Source organism: Trachurus japonicus, chromosome 9 (assembly GCF_045865225.1).
Source record: "Trachurus japonicus isolate A0001 chromosome 9, Traja_1.0".
Classification (NCBI taxonomy): domain Eukaryota; kingdom Metazoa; phylum Chordata; class Actinopteri; order Carangiformes; family Carangidae; genus Trachurus; species Trachurus japonicus.
In genome coordinates this window covers 26,418,964-26,443,650 of record NC_140915.1, presented here as the reverse complement: position 1 = coordinate 26,443,650, position 24,687 = coordinate 26,418,964, and the positions used below count along the sequence as shown (strand labels likewise).

The following is a 24,687-nucleotide window of genomic DNA, read 5'->3' as shown; positions in this document are numbered from 1 at the left end:
CTCATATATTGGATTTTTTTCCCCTTTTTCTTTTAAGATAAAAGGCAATAAATTCTCTTTGCTTTTAGGGTGAGAAACCACGTCTTAAAGCAATAGAACTGATAACATTGAAGAAATTGTGATGTGGATCATCTTCTCAGGGAATTGAAGATCAGAGCGATTTCTTTGATTTCTTGGCCTTTCTCCTGCACTCTCACTCCGCACACACACCGCCTCCCTAGCAGTGACACAGTTAGCACTCTGTAGTCACACTGACTTGTCTGGCTGTTATTAGATTGGTGGGGTCTTGAGTCAGATATGTTTTTTATTACGCTGAAAGCTTTTTGCTGAGGGTGAGGGTATATGCAGCAGGGGCTGTGTGTCGGAGGAGACAGGTACTTAGCCCGGCCCCATCCAGGACAGGGAGCTCGGCTAAGCAAAATTGATTGCTGTGGGTAAAGGAAAACTTGTGGTCTCATATTACATGCTGTGCCGGCAGGAAAGGGGTGATGGTATACAGACGCAGTGAGAAAATCAATGGCTTCCACCGCCAAGGCCCATTTCTGCACACACAAGTATATCTAGTTTCTGAAAAGTATGCATTAAGAATAATATACTTTGGGGTGAAGTTTCAGATTTTTATTAATGGAGCTGTTGGAACTGACTGATTTTTCAAATTTAGTGATCGTCTCATATGCATGTGTTAAACTCCCACCAACCATCAGTGTCGTCTTTATGGTGGTTGCCATGGCAAATAATTGATTCTCAGTGACATTACTGAATAACTTTAAACCTTAAAGATTAATGGAATTAATCAGCCTTAATGACAAATTAAGTATTCCTATTAATCAAGACAACTGCTCTGCTGCGGAGGGGAAGCAGCAGGAAACTCTTAACCGACACCAAATATCAAACAGGGTTTCTTCTTGATATATGGGACTGGACAAGATTCTACTTGAATAGCAAACAGTGGAGTCATCAGTTGATCTACATCCTTTCTCTTTGGGCCTGTGTTGAGCAGTTTTGTCAAGTATGACTTCCCCTCTGTATATTTTGCACATTTATTTTGTCGTAGTCGTTGTTTTACATGTGCATTTTAGTTTGTGCTTTGACATTTTAAATATTTTATTATCAGTAGTCTAATGTACAGTATGTTGGCTGACAAGAAATGTGGTGCAATAGCCCTAACTACCTCCATTAGGAGTAATGAGCTGCAAATTCTTAAGCAATGCAGAATCAACAACACACTTTAATAAGAAGCAAATACATCAATGCAAACATGCTGCAAATGAAAACAAAAAAAGATGTAAAAACAAAGAATATAGAAATGGAACGCAAACAGTTTTTACAGTGTTGCCTCTTTTTTCTTTTCTCATACTGGTCAAAAGTCAAAGGTCTGATTGTAGGCCTAGCGCCTAGAGTCGAAACTCTGGCTTGTCCTCATGGTGTAGCCTAATACTTATTGCCACCCCTAGAGAACTGGAGCACTTCTGGTATTTTGCTTGGACATGCGCCATTTGTGTGTTTTTGTGTGTTTGCTGTCAATGTATTTGTTTTGACTTTGTGCAGTCGTTTTTATTTATTCAGTCTTTCAGTCTGCATCGTTTGGGAATTTGCTGCTCATTTCTCCAAATGAATGCTGTTTGCCTATGTCAGCCACCATGCTCGAGAAATGTTAAACCGAGAGACACAATATGCTGACTATTAAGTATTTTTTAAATCACTGATTAGCACATTATTCTACTGAGTAATCATGTCCACAAAAGCAACAGACGGATCAAATAATTAATTCTTTGAATGCAATCACTGAATAATATGTTGAGATCAGCAGACCAAATACTACAGAACTGAACATTTCTACCGACAAATCACTGTTAACTGCAAACGCACCAAGAACTGGACTTGTTTCTTGGGTGTCCAAGCCTGGTTTTTCTAGCCTGGCTGAAGATAAAGTTACACAGAGGGAGACTGAACCAGAATCTTTCAAGATGTTTTCAAGAGAGGAGCTGAGGCTGTCAGACCGAGCTGCCAAAAGTTCCAGCTGGCATAAGCTGATTAGTTAATTGTGCACATTATCATGTCAGCCTAGCAAAAAGAAATTGCCAGAAAGACAGTAGCTACTTTTTCTATTTCACAGTGTCCCTGTTAATGCAACATTTCTTATATATATATATTTTTTTTTTGGTGGATTATGGTTAACATCAGACAAAGGCAAAAACAAGCATGTAATTTAGTGTGTATGTCTCATCATCTCAAATCTCTTAATTCTGTTCAGAGTGTAGGTGGATTCCAGTGGTATCCCCAAGGACAGAGAGTGAGGAACAGGAAAACCTGAAATAAGTTCTGTGTTGTCTGCTGAATTGCAAACACTGTTGTCAGACATCTGGACTCACTCATCCTTTCATTTCGCTGTGCTTTGAGGTACAGCTAACAACAACCATTTGGGCTCGGCTGATACACTGACACATATTTTCGAGAATGAAATGTCAAATTTATTTAGATTTATGCTGCATAAGTTTGATAGTGTTCCACTAAGTCTCATTAGGGGGGTAAATGGCTTTGTGCACAGTGACTCCAAAGAGCAATTCAGCCTGAAAACCATTCTGAAAGTAGAGTGGCACTCAGTAGAGTATATTCCTTTGCTAACGCCAAGCAATCCTACACATGTCATGTACTGTATGTCAGATCCACATTGTTATCTGGATCTGTACCAAACTGTTCAGAGTCACAGACCTTGATGCCATGAATGAGTGAGATATTTTCAACATAGGTACATTAGGCCTGCAAAACTGACTTGAATTCGTTTTGTATTTTATAACATTTATCATTTTCCAAATGCACATCTTTCACTTCAATTTCTGATACGTTGTGAAGAGGAGATTTCTCATAAACAGTACATGTGTGTAACAGTTACACAACCACACAGTTACACAGTCATGTATAACACACTTATGCATTCAACACTGTCACACTTGCAATACAGTGACATATAAAAAGATCAGTTTGACAGTAAGCTGTTAGCAGGACATCGGCGAACAACAAATGTCAGATATTCAAGGTTGCACATGTCTCACATGGTATTTACCAGAAGAAAACTGTGCAAGTTTCTTATCCCCACATTTTTCCTCTCAGATCAGGTAATTTTCCCTCTCTGTAACACAGCATTTAGACATCACTGTATAACTGCACTGTCATACACTGTTTCCTTTATTTCCCTTGTTTGAAGGGGGAGTTGCTAGTTGAGTCTTGTATAACCAAGAACCCTTGCCAGGTCTTCGCAAACACAACCAATTTTATTGTTTAGGCATAAACACAGTAACATGTGTGCAGTGTAATGTAGTCCAGTATTCCAATTCTCATTATGTTTGCCATGTACAAGTGTACAGTAAGTAATGATGAGACGTTTTTTTTGTTTTTGTTTTTTCAATACCATGCCATAGCGGTGTATGGTGTGTAGATATTTATCATCCACCCCTACATTTGGTTTCCAATTTCTTAAATTAATTTGTGGCCTGAAAAGGTTACAAGCTATGAAAGTAATTCCACTCTGGCAGTTCATTTGTTATCCCCTGTCTCCAAGGTTTTCACACACAATTATCTCCTTTAAATGATAAATATGTGTTGTTTCTGAGTATGGCACCTTGATAATCACCTCTGCCTCATACGATTCAGAGTGAACTACAAAAAAAACGGTGTGAAAACTTTGAAAGAATTACAGTAGCCCTTGTGCAAGTCACACATTGGTGTTAAAATGCAATTTGGCTCAAAGTCATTAACACACATCCGTGCACAATCTGACTTAGGTGCTAATGCAGCTGCAACATGACATCCTTTTTGCAGACACGTCATTTCTATGCCTGAGCAGGTCATGTACAGTAAGTAAGTAAAGTGGTCACGGATAAGTAGACCAAACGCCTCCATGTTGTATTTTACATGCAAGTCTACCTGAAACACTAAGATACAAATTCAGGGTCTGTGGTTACTATGTTTAAATGAGAAATGTACTGTCACCAAACATTCTAAAGATATTAGAACATCTAAATATATATTTTTTGTATTATTGAAGGCAGTGCAGTGAAATGACAGAATCCCAGGACGTTTAGTAAATGTATGTAGACTAACAAATGCAGAACAGAGCACACATAACAATCAACAAATGACTACTGCCAGAGTGGAAGTTTGCATAGGCAGATGCTGATGAGTAAGTTGTTGCAGCCTAGCAGGTACTGAATGCATGTCGGAGAACAGAGGGTCTCTCTGCTGGAACATGCAGGACCAAGCAGAAACCACAGTGGGAGAGTATAAACCAACACACAGAGGAGACAAAGACAAGTGGAGGGACATAAGTAATGTGACCTATCACAGTCAGCGCTGTTACAACACTAGCAGAGCACTCGACAGGCTCCTGTCAGTGTTACTCTGGCACCAGTTAACCTGCAAATGTCTCTTGATTGCCAATATCATGGTTTATTTCCACTGGTGACAGTTGTTTAGTTCAACATGCAAAGTAATGGAGTCTCTGATTGTTGAGGAAATTGTCCTTCCCTCATAATGAATGACTACCATGATGGAGTCGGGGTGGATCAATGTAGGTTCTCTGATGAAACTTTGCTTGAGCTCCCCCTCACACAAACACACTGCTACCCCATAGACTCAAAGAAATAATTTGAGCCGGGTGTAAAAGCAATATATGGCGCTGCCACGTAAAAGTGTAGCTTTTGCTGGTAGAAGTTAGCAATCATCAGAAAACTGTATGACAGAACTAGGCTGCGGCCATTTTTATTTCTGACATCGGCGAAATCCATTTGTCCTAGGCATGACTGGAGCCCAGCAAGGAGGTGGTCAAAACACTGAATTCATACTTTCCTGGCTTTGACAAATCACATGTTGAGCTTGGGTGTGATGGGGACCTGCAGAAAATGACATCCAGACACACTGAGCCAAAGCATTAGAAAATGTCATGAATCACACTCACGATCACATTCTTGAATCACATTCTTGAATACAGCAAGTGCATGAGAGATCCTGTTAGTAGATGGCAACACTGTGAGGTTTATATGAAACACTCTGTTTATTCCTTTCATGAATGAACATAGGATGATAGAAATGTTGCAGAAAATGGCTTCATTGTTACTGTTACTGTTTATTACCAAATGATACAGTCTGTACGTGGAGGAATAGTACCTACCTGGTCTGTCATGGGAAAAAGTATTTTGAAGAAGTGGGATTTCAAAAGGTGATGGAGAAATGTGAAGATACTATCTCATATTAGATAGATGTAGCTCAGTAACACTGGCTTTAGCCAACTAAGAATCCCAAAGAGGGAGAGGTCTAACAGTCCCTAAAGATTGTTCATCTATCGCACTGGTTTCCACTTGATATACTGTACCAGAGCAGATTGTCTACAGGCTGAATGTCAGTGTACTATGGTATGGTACAGACTTGTCATGTTCAGGCACAGTAAAGCAACTCAACAGACAGATGCTATCCGATGCTCAGACAAGGATGATCAACTTATAGCTGCATTAGGTCACCTTCTACTCCTTACCTTGTCCTTGTTCTGTGACTGATGAAGCCTTTTCTTTCTCATGTTACTCACAGCAAATTACAGTATCAGTGGTCGATGTCCATTTACTGAATCTGAAGTAGATTAGTGTCTGCTGCCTGGCCCTGTACATGTACATTAAACATGTATGTGTTTCAAACAACATTGTAAATATAGAGGCAAGTAATAGTTCTGTTTTTAAAGCCATCAAATTAACTTAGATCGATAAGATTAACAGGACCTCTGTGCACACAGATAAAGATAGTGTAGCATAACCAGAACAGAACACGTAATGACCAGTAATGAACTTAACAGCAGGAGGTGAGCCACTGGAATCTGTGGGCATCAGTGATTCCCTCTGATGAGAAGAGGCACAGGAAGATAGGGAGGCAGAACCAGAAGTCAGGACAGCTGACATCAGTGAAATGGTTTTTGCAGAGAGCAAATCTTAAATGAAATCAAATTTGCAAAGAGCAATGTTAATGGATTTCTATTTAAGTTGTAGCTCTTACTGTGCTTAAAATTCTCAAGATTTACAACAATAATAAGTTTAAATATAAAAGCTACATTTCTTTTACAAGAAAGCTCACAACCATTACGTCTTTCCTTATTTAACAATACATGCACATAATAATTTATTCTTTCATATAAATGTAAACATTAATCCAAACTATTAAATGCACTTCAGATATAACAGTTAATTAGACTATTTTTATGTGTGTGTGTGTGTGTGTGTGTGTGTGTGTGTGTGTGTGTGTGTGTGTGTGTGTGTGTGTGTGTGTGTGTGTGTGTGTGTGTGTGTGTGTGTGTGTGTGTGTGTGTGTGTGTGTGTGTGTGTGTGTGTGTGTGTGTGTGTGTGTGTGTGTGTGTGTGAGAGTGAGGTTTGATGTGGAAAATATGGCCAATGCGAAATCTATGTTGTCATAGAAATGATAATTCACGGCTCAAACAGCTAATCAGTTTCAGTATCAGTCATACTTTTCATCATCTCCATTTCTGCACTTTAGTTTAATTGTATTAAAAAGTATTCATCACCCTTTAAGCATTTAATATTGTGGTAATTAATAATTACAAAAAGTGTAATTGTTTAGTGGTGTAATCCAAATAAAATAAATGAATATGCCCCAGCCTTGTGCCACTGGATACTAAAGCCTCTGTGCATGTTGCCACTTCACATATTTTATTGTCCCATGTGGAGCAAAGGCTAGGAGGAAGAGTGAGCAGACGTAATGCAAGATTGATTCCCGTTCATTGCCCGTGAGCATGCGTTTCTTGTAATCAAAGCGGGTGTTATCATTACAGCAAATTTTCCTAGCACAGCTTCCTAATCAAATTGCTACCTCAAATACAGCGCCGCTGACAGCAAACTCTATTTCTTTTAATCAATAGAATTAGCAGGGTGTTTGTTTCATCCATCCACAGAGAAGAATGGCTTTAATTTGTCCCATTGAAACTATCATCTCTTCTTGAGTGTTTATGCTGCCAAGATGAAGCGTGTCCTTTCTAAAAACAGAAAAGCTGCCTCGGAGAGTGTAGAGGCATTGTTGCATGAAAGGATTTAAGAGGGATTTTGATCATCTGGAATAGCAATGATCATGTCTTTATTTCAAGAACAAGAGACTACTACTTTGTTGAAAGTGCTTGCATGGGAAAATGGACAGTAAGACTTTATAGGGAACTTTCAAGGGTGAGTTGTCTTCTGCGTCCTTCAAGCTTGATCCTCTGCCCAATGGGAAACACAGTCCTTAAAACCAGACATTGCACAGAGGATATCATCTTAAATCCAACATTTATATTACTGTCCCGCCATGTTGATCTGGTGCTAATTGTCCCTGCAGATCTGACTATTCAAAGCTGTAGTCACACTAAACACATGCTTTATTCTACCGGCTGCTCGGTGTTTTATCATTATTTGTTCTACTACTCTACACACAAAGCTGAATCAATAGGAACAGCACCTGCAGCCAAGTATTCTTGCTGAACTAATTAAAGAAACAGAACGTTAGAGGGACAACGTCTCCAGGTGGTTTCTGTTGCAATCAGTGAGAAGCACACAACCATTTAGCCACAGCTGTGATACTGGAAAAAGTATGAAATGTATGAAACACTGGCTTGAGCATACCTTCTAATCTAGCATGCTGCACCTACATGTCCGTGCATGTAAACTTTGTTTCACTTCAACCTTCACAGTTAAAATGATGCTGTTTGGAAACCAACACAATGCAGGCAGGATTAAGTTGGATTTCCCATTAAGCCATCAATTTGTCAGTGTAAATAAAAATAAACCAATTAAGATTTATGTAGTTTAAAGTTGAATTCCCGCCTCCCTGTGTCATGCAAGGGTGTTGTATTTTTCTGGTACTACTTAGTACAATTTTATTTGTATAATGCCAAATTATAACATACATTATCTATACTTAACAGAGAAAGGAAAATCCCAAACATTTGCACACTTACTAAGCACTTGGTGAGAGTGGAGAGGAAAAACAGGTATAAACCTCCAAAAGAGCCAGACTAGTACAGTAGTTGGCAGCTATGAGAGGAGGGAGGAGAAACATGCTGAAGATGAGAGAGATAGGTTTACCCATGGTTTGATGTTACATACGAATTATAAATGTATCAATGATAGCAGCACTGTAATGTTAATTATAACAGTTGTGTCAGACCTGGACTGTGTATCTGGAGTCACAGATATCTGCACAATGGGGACACAGAGAAGGAGAGAGGGAGAGACAGAGCACACAACTACAAAAGATAAGTCTGAACCCACACTACAGCAGCTATGGCATCATCAACTGATACAAAAGTTGGAAGCTATGATAAGAGATGTAACAATTTCTGAAACTGTCGCAGCCAGCACTTGTTTTTGCAAGTGTGCCCATGTACAATGCCATGTTAAATATACATGATAGTGTGACTTAAGTTTTTAGGAGACAGAGGATCGTGTTAAGCCAGACTGCCGTGGGTGGTTAACGAGTCCTCTACAGAGAAGCTTATCAGATGGTGCCAGTCTGATACCAGATATCTAAATGTTCGCTACCCAGTTAGACTCTCATCATCTTGTGAAATGTATTCTAATTTAAACAGACATGAATTCAGCCCATTGCCTCAAAACTCCTGCCCACAGCTATTGCTAATTCAGTCATCTTGAGAACATTATCCAAGAATTCAAGAAGAATTTTAGAGAGAATCCACACTAATTTGAAAACATGCCTGATGTAAATTTCATTAAGGCATTATCGTCAGAGCCTCATTTTAACCCTGTCCAATATGGCTCTTTCTTTGCTCTATTTTATTCAATTTCCCTGAAGCTAGTATGCTGATTCAATTAGCTTCCAAATGAAGTTACGGAGGGGATGGTAAATCCATCTGCTTCCCTGATTCAGTTGGGTGGTTTTTAGGGTTCCCTCTCCAACTATATCCTTAAATGTATAGGTTTGCTTGGAACCTGTGTAATGATACTCTTTTGTTTTCATTATCCAAGGAAGCCATCTTATCCTTCAACACCATGTCCCGATTTTCATCTCCCTCTCCCTCTCCCTCTCCCTCTCCCTCTCTCCACCTCTGTTTCTCTCTCTCTCTTGCTCTCAGCTAACGCAGGATGCATTTATCTGTTTTATCTTGGGATGATTGATTCATGAGTCTGCAGCACTGCTAGCTGTAATCGTGGGATCTGCAGGAATTGTCAGAAGTGAAGGCGCCAGAGCTTAAATCAGTGCAGCAGAGATTGGGTCCAGTGTTGTGCATGTATATCTCGTGTTTTCAGGGTGTCTCTAAGCCATCTCTTGACACAGGACATCCCCTACCCACTTGTATATGCTTTTGTCAGATATCTTTATGTTTTGCACTCATGAGAATATGGACTGCACTTAAGCAGCAGTGCTGCATACGACATAATCATGATTAATTCTTAATTGTCCAAGGTATTAATTCAGATTCAGAGTGTTGATCTGTTTTGTAATTTCATGGTTGCCTTTTTTATTGCGTGTGAAGCACACCGTGTTTTTTGTGCAGTGTGTGTGTATGTGCGCACATGTGTGAAAATTTGATATGAATATTTTATATACCATGTGAGAAGCAGGAGAGGGGAGAGAGGATTGAGGTATGATGAGCTCTGTAGTGTAGCAGCTAATGTCGTAAAACATTTTATTTTTAACTCACCTATTTTGTAGGACCTTTAAAAAAAGACCTGTATCATCATTGTTGGAATAGGAACACCAGACTTTAGATCATTAAAGTGTTTCACATTTTCACACCTGCTTAATATTCTGAGAGAGGGCTGTTGTTTTTTTTTCCTCCAGCATGAATTACAGATTTGACTCCAGACAAGATCACACAGAGAGACAGACTACTTTAGATTTTATCAGTGTCCATCACATGTCTACTCACAGTGAACATTAAACAGAGTGTGAAATTCCCCTAGTCCCTTACTAGCGCAGTGTCAAGGCCATTTTTACGCATATGCATCTGAATCCTTCACTTCACTCATACTGACACGGTATGCAACTCACTGGTTGTACAGATGCTGTTCTCCGTGCTGTAATAGCTTTAAATGATCCAGACCACCATGGTTGATTTCCTTGCTGTTCCTTTTGCCATGGCCAATTCCCTTCCTCGGTTCCTGCAACCACTTAGACATAACTTGACATGCTGAAGTGAGTTTCCATCTGTTTTATGTCTGCGTGCTCTGAGTGTCCTACCAGAATAGAATTTCAGGTCCTAATGTTTGTGCTTCAAGACACTGGGTTTGATTAGTGGCTGCCTTTGTGTCGGTGGAAAAAATAGGAATTAAATAATACTTTAATGTGCACTTTCTATTTAAAAGCACTTAAGCTATGCTGTTTAATTATGAATGGGAGAAAAAGCTGACCATGCAGGTGTTTGTGGACACTGTAATAAGCAGGGGAGAGGTCACTTTTCAATCCAGGCTGTATTACAGTACTAGTTGCACACAACAGCCTCACCAGTTTGCTTCCCATGCTTCCTCTACCATTTCACAAAGATTATCATAGGTTATGCTTTCGTCAGCATATTAATCTTTAGCAGGTACAAAGATGACTATGTTTACCACCTTGATGTAGCATGTAATCAAGATTAAACACAATCTACACCTGAGGCTGATGGTAATGGGTAATGTCATTAGTTTTGAAGGTAGTTGTTCAAAAACCTAAACATCTTTACCTGATTCTATAATGATCTATTAAAGTTTTCAAAAAAAAAAAGAAAAGATGACACCCTCACACCATCTGAGGACAATGAATATTCACCGATCCATTCAGGAGACACTGAGATAAAAAAAGTGGCATGCTGTTGGAGGTACTGTAAATAAGAAATTAATCGTTCATCAAATTGCAATCATCAATTGCAAATTTCCCCATTGTTGTACTAATAAAGGAATGTCTTATCTTATCTTAGATTCTATACAATGAGTCCGCTGAGCACCACAAATAGCTGCTCTACATTACATGGCCATGACTGTGGACCTGTAGGAATTACTCCACTATTCCCACAGCCATGCTGCTAGCTTGGCTTAAATAGTTTGAACTGTGAGCATACAGTTCTTGAAAGGTATTTTTCCTGGTCTTTGTTATACTTTTCTCAACAGGTATACTGTGAATATGGAAAATGTGTAGACATGTTAAGAGAGAATTAGCAAGACATTAATTTCAGTTAAATGCACATTGTTTAATAAAAGTGTGCTGGCATGAAGACTAGAGTGCATAAGAGAGCGGAGTAATGCATGGCAATATTCATACCATGTGAAACTGTTCACATATTTGTGTGCCTGCCATCATTTTGCAATTCACTATCAGTCACTGCACAGTGCTTTTCTCTTGTTTATGTCCTCAGCATTTTGGCTGTAAGATGTGCCTCGTCCAGCCAACCAGCTGACTCCTGTAATGCGCTGCCAAAAGTCATCTTTCTGTGTAACAAAGACGTGTATCCTCATGTCAGGACAGCTCATTCCACACTGAGATGTTTCCTTCAGCAGAGTGTTTGACTCACATCCCACATTTAGCGGTTTCAAAAATGCTGTGAACGAGCCAAATTTCAAACTAAAAGGAAAATGTTTAAGTTGATGCTGGAGAGGTCACATGAACAGTAACACAGTATGATGCTTTCTCTCCACGACATTAGCATCAAGGATAGTGGAACCACTATACTTTCCATAATGCTCCCAGGCAACTGACACACACTTTCCTTGCACTGTGGGCGTACTCAGTGGGCATTTAGACCCTCTGACACTGGAAACAAAAGTATCAGAAAGGAGATTGTGTGTTTGCCACATGAGAGCCACAGAGAAATTGAAAGGAATAATATCAATAATATACGTGCAACTGTATGGGGTCAGATACAGATACAGAAACAGAATGACAAGAAGGTTGATTGTGCATGTGTGTTTCTGTGTATCCCTGAGACAGAGGAAGATGGTTCAAATTGGTTGGATCCCATCCTCAACTGTACATCCATAAACAGCGTGTTTAGTCTGTGGATAATAAGATGATCTATTTTGTGAATGGCAATGAGTTTTAGTCAAGCTATTATTTAAACCTAAAATTAAACTATACATTTCTAAACAGATCTAGACTATCTCCCTTCTCCATATAATTAAATTGAAACTGAGGCAAATAAAATATATGATGTCAAATCATGTATTTCTGTGTGCTGTAAAAATTTTGAGATGTGGTATTAGTTTTTTTTGTGTAGCTCTTAAAAACTTCCCTTTTTCCCCCCATTTATTCATAATCAGCACCCTAGATTTTCCATTTTAATAACTCATTAGGGTTCTTTGTCCAGGGGCTGAGTTTATGAAGGGCTACAGGCTTTTGTTTGCACTAATGAACAAAACAAACACAATTAATTATTACAAGTTTCAGTTGAATTCTTTTTGGTCAGAGTATTGTGTGCAGCACACTTTTCTATCTCGTCATGTTTTACTTTCATGGTGCTGCACAGTCTGCTTTCACACAGAAAAAGCCATACATGTCACATAACAGCCTTTCAAGCTCAGTGAGACTTAGACCCTAGTTCATCATATAGAATTGGTTCAGCTAGCTCGCCTGTGTGTGGAACGGCACATTTTTAAACTCAGAAAGGTGTCATGACTCAAACAGGCTTTTCTTTGCACTCAGTAGAGAAGTGCTGCACTCAGTCAGCCATTTATCTGGAAATTGTCTGCCTTCAGCCTCATCCCTCGTCTCTTTTAGTCATTTTGGGTTTGCTTTTTGGGTTAAGGGGCTTTTGTGAAGATGGTTGCAGCAGCAGCAGCAGCAGCAGTAGAGGATTGAGCTTTGGCATGTGGCAAGTACTGTGTTGAGATAGCAAGCGCATCTGAAATCTCATGTAAAAGTCCATTCAACTGGGACTGAGGTTTCTTACTACACACCGAGAGGCTGTGAAGCTCCCCTCTGCACCAACCTTGCTGGTTGCCTAATGATAGCATTAGAACATTTACAGATGCTTAGATGTATTTACTCTTAATGTTTCAACTGAATCTCACAGAATTACACAGAAATAGCATGGATTGCTGCTGTATTTCTGCAACAAAGTAGTATTTCACTTCCATATAGGGGGATTCATAAAAAATAGATTTAAATTAAGAAGGTCGAAATCAAAGCAGAAGGGGAAGAAAATACATAAATCTTAGTCTCGTACAGGTAAAGCCCAGAAATACTGGATCCTTCAGTCCCAGTATGTCTATACCATCTTCCATAAGACCCTCCCTTTACTTCCTTAATACCCATTTCTTTCAAAACCTCTAGTTGTTAATGCAGACTTTCTTTTCTTCTAATGGAGCTTTAACCAGAGCAGATGCTGGAGGATTTAGCAGGTTAGTCACCATGTGTATGTGTTATGGTGGTATGGTTGGCCATTTTATTTCATGGTAAATGGTATTTCATGTTGAGCAATATCACATGAAGTTTGCCCTGGCAAGATTTTGGGCACGCTGTGGTGTTTTGGTGTATGACAAAGCTGCTGTTGCTTTCTTAAGACTGCCTGAGGAGACAAGAGCAGTGCACCCGGGTGATTTTCATGCTCTCACACCAGCTTCAAGCTTTAATGATAGCAGCCTGTTGTGGCGTTGATGGGCCGTAGCACTGTCCTTGTGGCTTTGTGAGGTGTGAGAACACAATTCTGAACTCTGCACTGTGACCCTAAGAGGAAAGCATGTGTCACAGAAACACAAACGCAGGCTGTGAAGATTAAATGTCTGTTTTACACACAGTTAAATTAGCACAGCTGCTGGGAGAATGTCAGCAGGATGCTGTGTATGCATGTTCTGTATTCATAAAATAGGAAACTGGGCCTCATTTGGCTCCTTATAAAGCTGCCTCTCGCTACATTACTCTCTTTATCCTGCCATGGCAAAGCCACTTCAAATAGGGACATGAGATTTACACACCAACTCCAGTGTTAATGAGCACGGGAGATGAATGTTTGTCTGGAAGCCGTGCACAAATGTTGCCTCTTTGTGCGCTGCCATCAAAGAGAAGTACAAATAAGTAATTGACCATGTCTTCCGTTTTTCAACGTGCTGCTGTATTTTGGGGGAAACTGGAAGCGTAGATTAGAGTTACATGAATCTTGTTTTTAAATCTCAGAGACACAGCAAACAAAATCCTTAAATTGATTCTCGTGTTGTATTTCGTTGGAACAACTATGCCACAAGCATTCAGAGATTGCTACAGAGACTTCACACACTTCCAGTTTGTCTGGGTTAACAGCTCATGGAAGAGAGAACGGGGTTGAGAGTGTGATGGAGAAAGAACAGAAGGCGGGGGCTGGAGGAGAGGCGTAGCTTTAACAAGCTTATCTCGCTCCCTAATTCAGTTTGAGCCATCAAAGTGTTGGGAGCTGACGTCGCTGGGGGCGGTCGTATTTTTTGACCGCTACCTGTGACAGCAATTACAGGTTCCCCCTTCAAGCGTGCCTTTGTTTTGGTGGCAGACTTGACTGCTTGGCTAGAGCGAGATTACCTCAACGTTCTGCGACTGGAGCATAATCAAAGCCCCACAATGCGAAATGTCATGCCTCCGTAAATCAACCAAGCAGCCGGCGCCACTGTTTCTTTCTGGGGCCCCTTTAACCAGGGGTCTCAGCGTTTTTGTCATTATAGCAGCGATGTTGTTTAAAGGTAATCATATACATCACAGGAATATATTCCACATTGTTGCTACAGCTGCTTTCACAAACAGAAATGTGCACTACTTTACACAAAAACAGAAGCAGCGGCAGCTTCCATTGGGAGGAGAAACCCCATGAATAGTGTATTCACAACAAATGAAGCATGCATACTGTACATTGTGAGCAGCATCTGTGTAATTGCATACCTGTAACCACAGCATTGTTGAGAGTTGAATTATGTGTGCATGCAAACTTCAAGACCTTTTGTTGCACTTTCATTGGCCTAACATCTCACACTTGGCGAACTGGGAGTTTACCCACTTGGACGCCTTTCAGGAACCCAAGAGTTAGCTTTGTAATCACTCAGGCATGACTGTGTCTACATGTGAGTTAGGACCCAGCTCTACGCCTGTTAATGTACACAGCAATGGGTCTACATTTAAGAAGGCTGCTCTAACACCCAGGGAACAGTCCTAAATCTTTAAGTAGAAGGAAGGAAAGTGAAGCTCTCAAGCATTGTTGAAACCTTATGAGAGTTGAAAGAGTGAGAGCAGGCCCATTCACATCACAGCTCAGGGAAAAAAGAATTGTTTCAGGGTTTGTAAGATATTGCAGGTAATAAAAGTGTGGTGCAATGTGCTGAGATGCAGTGTTTTGCAGTGTGTCAAGACCAGAAGTGAACCTGAACCATAGCTCATGCATTATTTCACTTTGTTTGCTCATTTGTTTAATGTACACAGGGCCCTATTTCGTTTTGTCAGAGCCATGTGACACAGTATATGTTGGCCTATGACCAGGCCAATTAGTGTGATGTATTGTTGCCGTGATGCTGCGTTTATTCAGCAGAGGAAATAAATCTGCATCCTTGTGTTTCTCTCTGGTGCTCCGTCTGTGCTTCTAAATTTTGCCACAATCTTCCCAAGTGACAGCAAAATGCCAAGTTGCACCCTTTTCCCTCCTTTTGTGTGTTGGTGCCGCATAGACACACATCTGTGAGACAGTTTTATAGTAACATTTTAGGTAATTAGCATTCTGAAGATTTAGAAATGCACGACTCAATGCTATCAATTATTTACATGTTTTTGCATCATTATAGATCAACATGCTCTTTTAAACAAGTGAATCACATGGGAAGTTATGGAAACTTCACGTCCTTAATTTTGTTTTTTTGTTTTTTAATTAAAGTTGGGTTTTTTGTATGTGTGTGTGCGTGTGTGTCTTTTAGTATGGAGATGCAAAAGGTGCAGAACAGTGTAGATGACTGTTGAATGTACAATGTACAGGCATTGATACATTCCAAATAATGTATTTTATGGCATTTTGATCATTTATATAATCATTTAAAAGTACAGTAAGTAAATCCCTTCATTTACCACACCTTTAAATGCATTGAATTAACACTAGAGTCTAGATTATTAATAATAATAATGGCTTGGATTTATATAGCTCTTTTCATGGCACCCAAAGTGCTTTACAAAAACCATTATTCATTCATACCACATTCACACCGGCGGTGGTAAACGACATCTGTAGCCACAGCTGCCCTGGGGCAGACTGACAGAAGCGTTGCTGCCAATGTGCACCAAACAGCCCCTCCTACCACCACCAAACATTCATATGCATTCACATGAGGCAAAGTGCCTTGCCCAAGGACACAATGACAGTGACTGGGATGGAGCGGGATTCGAACCACAAACCCTCTTGTAATTGGACGACTCACTCTACCTCCTGTTCTGGACCTTTTGTGTCTCCATAAAAAAAAAAACACACGCAAAAAACAGCTCTTTTAAATGAGAACAAAATAATGAACATGAAGTTTCAATAACCTCCCATGTGATTCACTTTGTTTCAAAGAGCATGTTGATCTATAAGAATGCAAAAAGATGTAAATAATTGATAGCATCGAGTGGTGCATTTCTAAATCTTCAGAATAATTACCTAAAATGTTCCAGAGCCAGAGGCCAGATTAGGTGCTAATATGCATCTTGTAGAAGAAGGGAAAGAAGGAAGAACCTGTGTTATTTATTTAGAATCTGATGCTCTTTTGGCAGCTTTTAAAAAATGTGGTGTTTACATTCCAAGATCTAAAGACCTCTTCACGGCTTTCCAATAAAAAAAGATGTGATGCCTATCAGCCTGCCAATCTTTCTAGTGAAAGGGAAATCATCTACAAGTGGTGTAGCTCAAGCCCAGAATGTCATTCCAACATCTGAGGATGACTCTCGCACTCAGGGCCAGTTGTTCCGTACCGTGCTGAAGCCCGAATGCTCAAGCACACCTCTTCCAACGGTACCAGGCCAGGGAAGTGTACCGTACTCAAGCACGGAACACTTGCACTCACACTAGCAATAGAATCCGGACTTTAGGGGGCAAACGTGCTTGGGCACGGTACGATTGCCTAGTGTGAGTGCACCCTTATAGAACTGTCTCTACTAAAGGCCATGTGTCTTCCATCAGAAAGAGATTGCACAAATTTGCCCTACATGGGAGATGACAGGAAAAAGTGTTTGGTAACCAAAGAGAACACAAGAGCAAAGGAACATATAGGCAAAAGCTGGACATTTTGGAATAACATGCTCTGACGAGATGAATCAAAGACCAAGGACAGCTTTTGAACAGAGGAACCTCATATGAACTAGCATAGCTGTGGAAATGTCATGGTTTGGGCTGCTTTGCTGCCTCAGGGACAGGGCAGCTTGCAGTTATTGATTCCACTCTGAATTCAGCTTCATATCAAAGACTTCTTGAAGTTCTTGGACCATCTGCCTGAAATTTGAAGTTGAATCAGAAGTGGACCTTTCAACAGCATAATGATCCTAAGCATGCTGGCAAATCCACCAAGGAATGGTTCAGAAAGAGGAAATCGGGGGTTACACAGAGGCCTAGTCAAAGCCTAGATTTCAGTCCCAGTGAAATCTGTGTTTTGTGGGTATTTGAAACAGGAAGTGCAGAAGAAAATCCTCACACATTTTGCAACTGAAGGAATTTTACATGCAAGATCACTCCTAATTTTCAGCAAGCAGATGTCTGGAGGACAATTATGCAAAAATCCAACAAGACGTGATTTCTGCTAAAATAGCTTCCATTCATTTTTGAGACCAAGGATATACTCACCTTTTCCAGAAGAACATTACATCTAATGAAGTTTAACTGAAAGAAAGGCTTTTCCTTGTTGTTTTGTTGAAGTATTTCACCTTTATCTGTAGCCTCTTCATCAAAGCAGATAAAATGTTAGCAAAAAAGCTGAAAAAGTCAATAATTTCCAAGGGATGCACTTCTTTTTTTCATGTGACTGTTCATTATTAATCTGACTTGAATAACATGCCGGTAAAGTCGCTTAGAAAACACCTGACCTGTTTTAATCATAATTGTAGAATAGGTGAGGTAAATGTGGTGGAGCTATGAAGCTTATTCTTGTTGTGTATTTTGTGGGTTCAACTTAATCTCAACCCAGCAGTGTTGTGCCCTTTTCTCAATAATGAAGCATAATTGAACCCTAAAACGTCAATACAAGTAACAAGTCTGTGTGTTGACCGCCCAGTACCCTTGCACTGCAAATTGTTTGCAACAAATGTGAGGGCGTATTAAAAATTAACCCAAATGGCGCAGACTGAGTCTCAGAAGCTGCTGCAGTGTGTGATTTCTGTTCTGCTGAGCAAGGTTGTGGACTTAGCCTTGTTGTTCAATACTCTGTGAATAATTGAAACTGACTTCTTGCGCCCTGTGTCTTTATACAGTAAATCCTCTAATAACGTCAAAAGGAAAAAAAAAAAACAGATGCTGCCTGGATTGAAAAAAACTTTTTCACTGGTTAAGTTTCTTGAGCAGACAAATTTATCAATAAATTATATCTCTTGTTTCCTTTCTTTTGTGTCTCTCTCAGGTGGACTTGCTTGTGCCAACCAAGGTCACAGGTATCATCACCCAGGGAGCGAAAGACTTTGGCCATGTCCAGTTTGTTGGCTCATACAAAGTTGCTTACAGTAATGATGGAGAGAGGTGGAATATATATCAAGATGAGAAACAAGGGAAGGACAAGGTGAGTCACTACTTTAACACCACATAATGACAAACACAAACTCAAACAGGTTTAAACAGGTCTCATAAAATATTGAGTGAAAATACAGTTTCCTATGGATAAAACACATCTGTATTGTCATGTACACAAAGCAAACATATTGGAAAATACAGTGAAATCATAAATGCATGCCTATGGGTAGTGTGAGTACTGAGGTTTTGAATTATACATCACACCATGAAGGCAAGGGGCATTCTGACTGGAGAGAAACATCATCAACAGAAAAACACACAGGAAAAATACAAAGCTGGAGCTGACAGAAATACAGAGCAGTCAATGTCAAAAAGCAAGTATTAAGTATGAATGTGTCCATTTTGGGACCTGTCTGTTGCTCTTCTCCACCCGTCTTTAGCATCTCCTTATCTAGGGCTCAAACTGAGGTTGCCTGGTTTGTCCTGTTGCCTCTCTCTGGTTTGGGATCAGATAAGACCGTGCTGTCAACCTGACCTGGCCAGTGCTATGCTGAAAATCTTGTTTACAGCCCTTCAACAGAGTACACATGTCCATTCCAATTGCCCACAACAACAGTGATGGTACAGGGCTGCAGCAGCCTCTCTTGCTGATATCAGGAGAGCTGCAGGCAACAGGTTGGAGCAAAAGCTGAAGCCCCTTGTCTTTCAGTCACTGGTGGCAAGAGATGTAGTTTACTTTTCTGTCTTTCTGTGTTATTGAAAGATAAGCCTTACTTATTCTGCTTATTTATTTATGGATGATGTGTTGACGATGGAAAATTAAGAAGCTGAGAGTCGAACTCATGCCTGCATATTTCAGGGAAAGCAAATACTGTGGAGGTGCTTAAAATTGTTATACACTTGTGGAATACAATATGTTCTCTTTTATTCTGCAGTGTGAATGTAGACAATCTATGTCTTCAATATAATCCCTAATTATAGGATCATATGCAGAATTCTTCACACTATAATTATCATTTAAACTTGTGGAAGAGATTTGCATGAATAAATAATTATAGTAATAATAATAGATACTATGTTTGAGCGTGTATAAGTTGTTCCAGGAAACACTTGATGTTTCGTCTATCTGGGGTGGGGTCATGGTGGCAGCAGGCTACACAGGATATTCCAGATGTTCCTTATTCCCAGCATTTGCCAGCTCTTCCTGGGGGAACCTGAAATGTTCCCAGAGGCCAGATAGGATATGTAATCCCTCCAGCGACTTCTGGATCTACCATTGGTCCTCTCCCAGTTAGACGTGCCCAGAAAACCTCCAAAGGAAGGCACCCCGGAGGCATCCTAATCAGATGCCCAGAAAACCTCAGCCGGCTCCTGTCGACATGAAGGTGCAGTGGCTGTACTCTGAGTTCCCTCTAGACATCCAGGCCCCTCACCCTATCTCTACGACTGAACCCAGAGACCCTTCGGAGGAAGCTCATTTAGGCCACTATCTGTAGGTATCAGCAATCAGATTTTTTATTTTTTTATTTATTTGGTCATTCCCCAGAGCTCTTGACTAGAAGTGAGGCTCGATGGCTAAATAAAAAGTTTTGCCTTCCAGCTCAGCTCTCTCTTCATCACAGTGGTCTAGTACAACCCAATTATTCCTGATGTCGCACCAATCCACCTGTCCATGTCACGCTCCATTTTACTGTCACATATGAACAAGATCCCGAGACACTTGATCCCTTTCACAGGGGGCAACATCTCACCACCCAACCCCTCAGTGCAAGTAGACCACTATAGCCTCAGACTTGGAGGTGCAGACTCTCACCACCTCAATGTTCGTCACTGTCCATCATATTTTGTTTGCATAGATGATTCAATCTGAGTGCTAATGAGATATCCAGATACAGAGAAAATGTCATCATGCTCGAGTGCAACGTTTTTGTGGCTGAGCAACCTCTGAGACAAGGTCAAACAAGCACACATAACTACCAACTTCAAACAACTGACCCTTATTTGACTTAGTATTTGATTTGTAATTGAGGACAGTTTTTCAATTTCATTAGATTCAATCTTAACGCATGTTGACCTACCTTCATTTATTAATGCAAATTTATTCCACACATTTAAAAGAATAATCTGATCAGAAGATCGTAAAATTGCTAATTTTCCATACCACCTTCTTTCATAGTCTTCCTACACACTATGCCCTGCAGTGTGCGCACATAAAAGCATCAGCTATGATCCCTGGCTTTCTCATAAAAACTGATTCTGAGCAGTTTGTGGAGGTATCTTTAACTGCCACTTCAAAATAAGATTTTTATTTTGTTTGGCTCAGTGTGATAGTGATCTATCATTGCATTATGACTGCACTTATTTAAAGCGAATAATACCATATAATAGGCAGTTATCAATTTATGCCTTCATCCTGTTTTGTGTAGCCAGTGCAGCACCCGATGGTTGGAAATATTTTTCCACTTCTGCACTCAAATTCCTTGCTTGAGGAGTTTATAATTTCAACACCCATGATGATCTTTGGATACGGGCCACTGCCGGCTCAGCATGATTTTCAATCTCAATACTGAGCACTGGAAGCCTTCCAAAGGTCTGGCGAGCAGCATCTGAAATAACAAAGGGAAGGAGAGAGAAAAGTACTGATGACATCTCAGGAACCTTTTATGTTTATTATACTTTATTTCAAAATAAAATATAAGGGGGAAAATAAATAAATGAAACATACATAGCTATACTGTATCACAAGACCCAAGACGTTTGATAGTCTGTGTGATCCCTGTCTATAATTCAAAGCAGATCCAAGGATAGACAGTCAATCTGAGGGCGTGTATGCTCTGTATTAGAGGGCAGGCATGTTTAGCAATGCTTCTGAAAATGTCAATCAGTTTGTCCCTAGTGGAGCTGAGGGGCTGTTCAGATGTATGAATCTTCAAGGTGTTTTCCCCCTTCAGTCAACTGAAGCAGCCATTAATGCTAGAGGACACATTTGGCTGTTGGAGTCCCGTGGGGTGGGGGGGTGGGGGCTGCCACACCACAATGCACAACTTGGAAGGGATATACTGAGTGTGTGTGTGTGTGTGTGTGTGTGTGTGTGTGTGTGTGTGTGTGTGTGTGTGTGTGTGTGTGTGTGTGTGTGTGTGTCTGGCTTGGGCACAGTGGTAGAGGCTTGTAAGTATTCTTCTCAGCTTCCCCCTTCAGCTCCTGTGTGGCAGCGGCTGCAGGCAGTTACATCTAGATTGAGAGAGGAGGCTCTGTCAGAATACAGATGTTGTCAAAGAGGGGCACATGACACACACCACAGTAACCCTCCACAAAATCCATGAAGTGCCACGTTTGCCTTTTTTTTTGCGCGCACATCTCGACTATCTGGGTAATGCACTTTTAACCGGGAAGCAACAACTCGGTTCATTATTTAAATATAATATAATTAAACTGTTGTAAGTTGCATAATTAGTAATTATACATATCGGCTCAGTTGCATTCCCACATGCTCGTGCTATCTGCACCTGGGTCACTGCATTGTCTACTCCTGCAGTACAGCTCTTTCCTGGGTGTCAATATTTACACAGTTGATGGGGGCAATCAAGCACAAAAGTAATTGATTTTATGTTTAATAGTGGTTCACTCAGGTGACACAGGGCTAATTGGCCATTAGAGCCTTTAGTTCCCTCCAGGTCATAGGGTAACTGACTGTCAGATACTGTAGCTGAGAATACAATCATTTTAAGATTAGCCACTAATAAAGACATCTTCTTTTTTGCTAAATATTAGCTGTGAGATTTAATGCACCTCAGGAATTAATGAAAGACATAACTAGATAATATTTTCCCAGTGTGAAGTTGTGTACTTTAGCTTGATTGAGTGTAACTGCCTCCTCTAAGCTTTCACACTGCTCTTGACCTTTCGATGAACATGTGGCTGAGTTTTCCTGGTATCACCGCAGCAGACTCAGCCAACAAGAGGGCAGAGAGCAAAGACATGTGCGTGATCTGCTCCCTTGCATGTGCTGTGTAGTATCTCCAGACACACATAAGGCCGGCCTTATTAATGCGTATGACTTGACCAGTCTGAAAAATCAATAGTTGGAAACAGACTTGCGGCCCCTGGGTCAGTCTGAAGACATACACAGAGCAATGTGCCCTGTATGCTTGAGTCTTGAATTGGATAATACAATCATACTTGGATGGGATGAAGCAAGTAACTCTCACATATTTGACTAAAAGGTCAGATCAGCTCCATGTAAGAACACCTTGATGTTTGCCAAAGCCAAAGGGTTATTGTCTGGGTGCTGATGCTGCTTCTTGCACTTGGCTTATTTTGTATTTGGCAGTATCACAGGTGCTGCCGGATTTTGGCAACATAATTCAACTTCAACCTAACAGTTTAAAGTGAAAAACTACCGCATGATTAAGTATTTTAGTACCTGGCCACAAGCACAGACAGCTTGTAGCACGCTCCACCTGGCAGCTGCAAGAGACACATCCTCATCCTGCAAGAACTACTTCGTCTGCGCTTTGCACTATCTGGTCTTTATTTTCTCATTGCTGAATAGTTTCCTTTGTTTAATTAATGAAATTTAATTTTAGTTTGATACTTTATTCTGGTCACTAGTCACAGAGGCCTGCAAGTCTGCTGAAATAACAGGAAATGGTTAAATTAACCACTCAGAACTCTTGTAAGTACTGACATTTCTGAAAATACTCAAACAAAATTGTATTTGGAATAGAGGTGTGTGAGGTTGTAACAGCAGTGGTGGAAATGGACATGTGTATGAACAATGTGGCCAAACACAACAGACTTGTTTCTTTCTGAGTGAAAGAAATAAACAGAGTGAAAAATTGACAATATAATAATAATAATAAACCTTATTTGTATAGCACCTTTCAAAACACAGTACAAAGTTATTTTCTGCCACTGAATTGTTTAATACACTAAAAAGTATTTAGCCAGTGTGCTGTTGTTTAGGGCAGATTCATCACCTTTCTAACCTTTTTTTTTCTTTTTCTCTTTGTATTATTTGCCCTTTTATTGAGATTCTGAACATATATCCAGCTCCAGACAGTTTATTTTAGAGATTGCCTCTGATACTGTGCAGTTCCCCAGACAGTCTAGGGCAGATCCTTGTCATATTTCAATCAGCTGCTACTTTTATGGCCTTCCTGTCCTGCCTTTTATATTGTGCTGTTATGTGGCTTGGTTGTAATATTACAGTTTTGGCAACACTCCTTTGTCAAATGTTTATCACTGTGTTAAAGGACAATTCTGGGCAAATTCAACTTGGGGTTGTATTTTCAGACACAGACACAACTACCGCAAAACAGGAGCAATTGAACTGACAATTTTCAGATCAGAATCTGAAGATTTTCAGTTTAATTGCTCCTGTTTTGCAGTAGTTATGTCTGTCCCTGCATCACCACGGCAGCGATGAATGGGAGCGGATGGAAGTTCCGCTGCTTAGGCTGTTTACATCCCTCAAAGCCACAATTTTTTCTCTGTGCATGTTTGAGTAGCCATCTGATACTGTCTGTGGAAAAAAAATGTTTACTTCAAGCAAGTCAAGAGTTGATAGTCCTGTGGAATTGTCCTTTAATCAGAAATCAGAAGAATCTTATGCTTCATGCAAAATGACTTTTAGCCTTATTATCATGCATCCGTGCATCACAACAGAGTTTTGAATCACTATGACAAAGCCCTGAAACAGGTGTGAAACAGCCTGCACACTGTTCAGCACTTCACATGGAGTCAAACCTTGTTTGTGCTACTTGTGCTGTAAACTGTTGTTTGTTATTTGTTGCATTGTCACATAGGTGGTTGTTTCTTTATGAAGGTGTTGATTAGTTTGTGGTACCACTTCATAATACAACTCCCATTATAGAGGATTTAAGGAATGGGTAGGGTTATTACTACCTTTATGACTAGTAACAGATTATTTATAGGATGTGATTAGATTTTTTTTTAAAAAGGACTACAATGACCTGTTTTGTCATCATCAGTATTTGTACCTGCTTTCATCAAATATTTGTCAAGTTATTAGCATTTAACTCCAT

At 40.1% G+C, this 24,687-nt stretch overlaps 1 protein-coding gene across 2 annotated transcripts in view; it reads left to right on the top strand.

The window, feature by feature from the left end:
* The window catches only part of edil3a (EGF like and discoidin domains 3a), a 120,053-nt gene that overhangs the window by 86,610 nt on the left and 8,756 nt on the right, over positions 1-24,687 (top strand). For both annotated transcript variants that reach the window (XM_085787036.1, XM_085787037.1), the window contains exon 9: positions 18,534-18,689. In XM_085787036.1, coding sequence (XP_085643162.1) covers positions 18,534-18,689 — 156 coding nt within the window. The remainder of the gene's footprint in view (positions 1-18,533; positions 18,690-24,687) is intronic.